The sequence below is a fragment of the Cariama cristata genome, unplaced genomic scaffold (assembly GCF_000690535.1).
Source record: "Cariama cristata isolate BGI_N322 unplaced genomic scaffold, ASM69053v1 scaffold2891, whole genome shotgun sequence".
In the NCBI taxonomy this organism is placed as follows: Eukaryota; Metazoa; Chordata; class Aves; order Cariamiformes; family Cariamidae; genus Cariama; species Cariama cristata.
Genome location: NW_009598507.1, coordinates 1 through 3223, shown reverse-complemented (window position 1 = coordinate 3223; position 3223 = coordinate 1). Strand labels below are relative to the sequence as shown.

Below are 3223 nucleotides of genomic sequence, written 5' to 3'. Positions count from 1 at the left end.
TGAACCTTGTGATTTTTTTCCAGCATTAACACAGTCAATTAACATTTTTTGCAGGGTCTCCTTCATCTCCAAAGCCAAACTGTTTAGCCACACCTGACAAAGAGATGAAAAAAACCTCAAAAGTTACATTACAAAATAATTTCTCCAAGACGCTTGAACTATACTTGGATGTGATTTTCTTACCTCCACATCGTTTGACAGAAGAACTTTATTTCTAAGTGGCACAGTTTCTCCTTCTACAGACTTCATGGCAACTATGTATTTAAATTCTTCATCAAAGTTCACACTATTAATGCCTATTAATCAGAAAACAGCAATGAAATTATATATTGTTAAAGTCAAACATTAATTCCTTAGTGTCTAGTAGCAGAAAGAGAGAAAAAAAAAGTCTGCAACAGATTATTTAGCTTTGAAGAACCTTATTTCTAAGTAAGTGTATTTCACAAATGAAGATTAATGCATTACCAGCAAAAAGTTTCTTAAGATGAGACTGGATAACCAGAGGATTTGTGGACTGTCCTAAAATTTCTAATAAGTCATCATCTCCAATGAAATAGAATCTTGGAAATGCTGAGCGCTTTTCCTATATAAAAACAAAATAAATCAGTTTTGTTGATTTAAATTCAAACTTATTGACTTACTTTATGGAAAACTATATTAATGTCAGCTGTACCTCCAAAAATTCATTCAAAGATCTTTGACATCTCTGAAGCTGGTCAAGTATGGTAATTAAGGTGTTTCTTATTCCTGTCCGGGCATTCAGTGATGTTATCCTATTGTCACTTTTGATATCTGACATAACAGACCTTGACAGAAAAAAACGGAATAATTCATAAAACAACCATTACAATTTTAATCTAAATATGATACACAAGTAGTTATGTAAACAAAAATTAAAGCAGAGGTAAGTCATATAAATATCTGACATATAATTTCCAGTTTTCAGTATTAATGATGAAACATCTCAGAATTTTCATCAATGACTCTCCAATGTAATTAAATAACAACTGTTTCTTGCTAAAATCTCTCTACTCAAAACCAAGAAAATTCAATCCTTGACTTTTATTTCCTTCTAAGTAGTCATTTTAACTCAAATCAACAGATAATGGTACGTATCTTTCTACATTTCTAAAATCTCCTCCCTTTTTATCTCCTTGACTTGTTTGGAACAAATAAACCATCTGTTTCTCCCGAAAGTCCATCTGTGTACTTTCTTACTGAACAAAGTACTCATCTTCAACAAGAAATGATTCTTGAAAAAACAATTACATCACCTCTCCTTCTGTTGACAAGACTGATCTCGTCTTTGCATGCCTTGTTCATGATCTTTGATGTTTCATGTTATTCCCTTCTTCACATGTACCTCATTAAATGAAACCTACATTACCACCTTTATTCAGATCTATGTCACTGCCACACATCTATATCTACTGAATTCCTGTTGCTGACCTTCATCTCCATACATATTCCAATTGTTCCATATATTTTCATCATGAAGAATGTTATAGCCTACACATGTCAAAGATACTATAAAAAATAAGTCACGTTGCATAACACTAACCTAAAGTCCTCATCAACTCTGTTAAAACGAGGCTGTTCTTTGGGTAGAGCTCCACGACCGAATATTGGTTCCAAATAGACCCATTTCCTTTGAATTTGGTTTAAGTTCTGCAGATACTCATCCAACTCAGCCAGCTTTTTTTCCCAGACGGACACTTTATCTTCAAAACCTTTGTAATATGGAGAGTCTTTGAGGGACTGTAGGAGACAGCGATGATCTCCAACTTGGTTGACTATGTCCTTCCAGTCTTTAATAAGCCTGATAGTCTTGCCTTGGCTATCTTCATAATCTGTTAATGTAAAGACAGCTCCAACTCCCCAGAGTTCAAGCTCACGTAATGCTTCTCTGATTGTGACTTCACCTTGGGCTCGACAATTCAAATCCTATTTAAAAGCATAAATAGATTTCATTTGAAACTATAGAGCTTGAAACAAACTTTCCATTCAGAAATACAATGTAAATTGTATTTCTATAGTAATAAAAATACAAATATGCATACAGAACAAGATACACTACATAAAATAAACCATAAAATACAGTGCCTTTATTGGAAAGTACTCATACCTTAAGTTCTGTTGCTTTTTCTATAATGGCATCAGTCACTTTTAGCAGATCTCCAAATAATAAACCCTCAAGTGTAGTGCCTCGGGGAAGACCCAGAAGACGAAAGAGATCCAACCAATGGTCTGGAGAAAGATGTTCTCCTCTCACATATTTTAGAAGTGGAATTATTGTCTATAGGAAAAACGCGTATGTAAATCCATCTAGTCTTTATTAAAATTGTATCTGTTTGATTAAAGAGGGACGTGCTATTCAAACAAAACAAAAATTTACATTCTTAAACTGAAGTACTATTTTTTTTTCCAATTCCTGGATTTAATGGTTAGGAGTGTAACTCTGAGGAAAACTCATTGCTAAATATGTGTCTGTGTAAACTGTAATGACCCTCCTGTTCACTGTAAGGAAGTAAAACATTCTCAAAAGTGAAATATTCAGAACAGTATCAGAACGTATTTTGTTAAATTGTTAACTGATTTCATTATGAGAACTGAACAATGAGCTACAGAATGAAGTATATTACCCAGTAATACCAAAAGATTTTTTGTTTTATACCCCTTTTTGTAATTAGCATCTTACTTTATATTTGTCCACTTCTTTTTGCAACTTTACTGTCATTACAGTATGTTCTTCCATCTTCCTCATTTTGTCATGCCAGCTAAACAAAAATTCTTCAAATAGGTATGTTTTACTCCTGCATGAAAATCAAATATAAAAAGGTCATAACAACACAGTACTACAACCACACATACATGTCCATGAAAAATAAAGTAACTGTCCTGGTTTCAGCTCAGATAGAGTTAATTTTCTTCCTAGTAGCTGGTACTGTGCTGTGTTTATGGACTTTGTATGAGAATAATGTTGATACCACACTGATGTTTTAGTTGTTGCTAAGTAGTTCTCACTCTAAGCCAAGGACTTTTCAGTTTCCCATGCTCTACCAGTGAGTAGGTGCATAAGAAGCTGGGAGGGAGCACAGCCAGAAAAACTGACCCAAACTGGCCAAAGGGATATTCCATACCATAGAATGTCATGCCCAGTATATAAACTGGGGGGAGTTAGCCAGAAGGTTCTCATCACTGCTTGGGGACTGGCTGGGCATCA

General features: G+C 34.3%; 1 protein-coding gene across 1 annotated transcript in view; it reads right to left on the bottom strand.

Annotated features, from left to right (window-relative positions):
• DYNC2H1 (dynein, cytoplasmic 2, heavy chain 1) overlaps window positions 1-2813 on the bottom strand; it is a gene marked incomplete at both ends in the record, with an annotated part of 90695 nt that extends 87882 nt beyond the window's left edge. The window contains 7 exons of the mRNA XM_009709307.1: window positions 6-93; window positions 184-296; window positions 466-583; window positions 674-806; window positions 1562-1944; window positions 2126-2296; window positions 2699-2813. Of these exons, the coding sequence (XP_009707609.1) occupies window positions 6-93; window positions 184-296; window positions 466-583; window positions 674-806; window positions 1562-1944; window positions 2126-2296; window positions 2699-2813 (1121 nt within the window). The remainder of the gene's footprint in view (window positions 1-5; window positions 94-183; window positions 297-465; window positions 584-673; window positions 807-1561; window positions 1945-2125; window positions 2297-2698) is intronic.
• Between the last annotated feature and the right edge of the window lie 410 nt (window positions 2814-3223).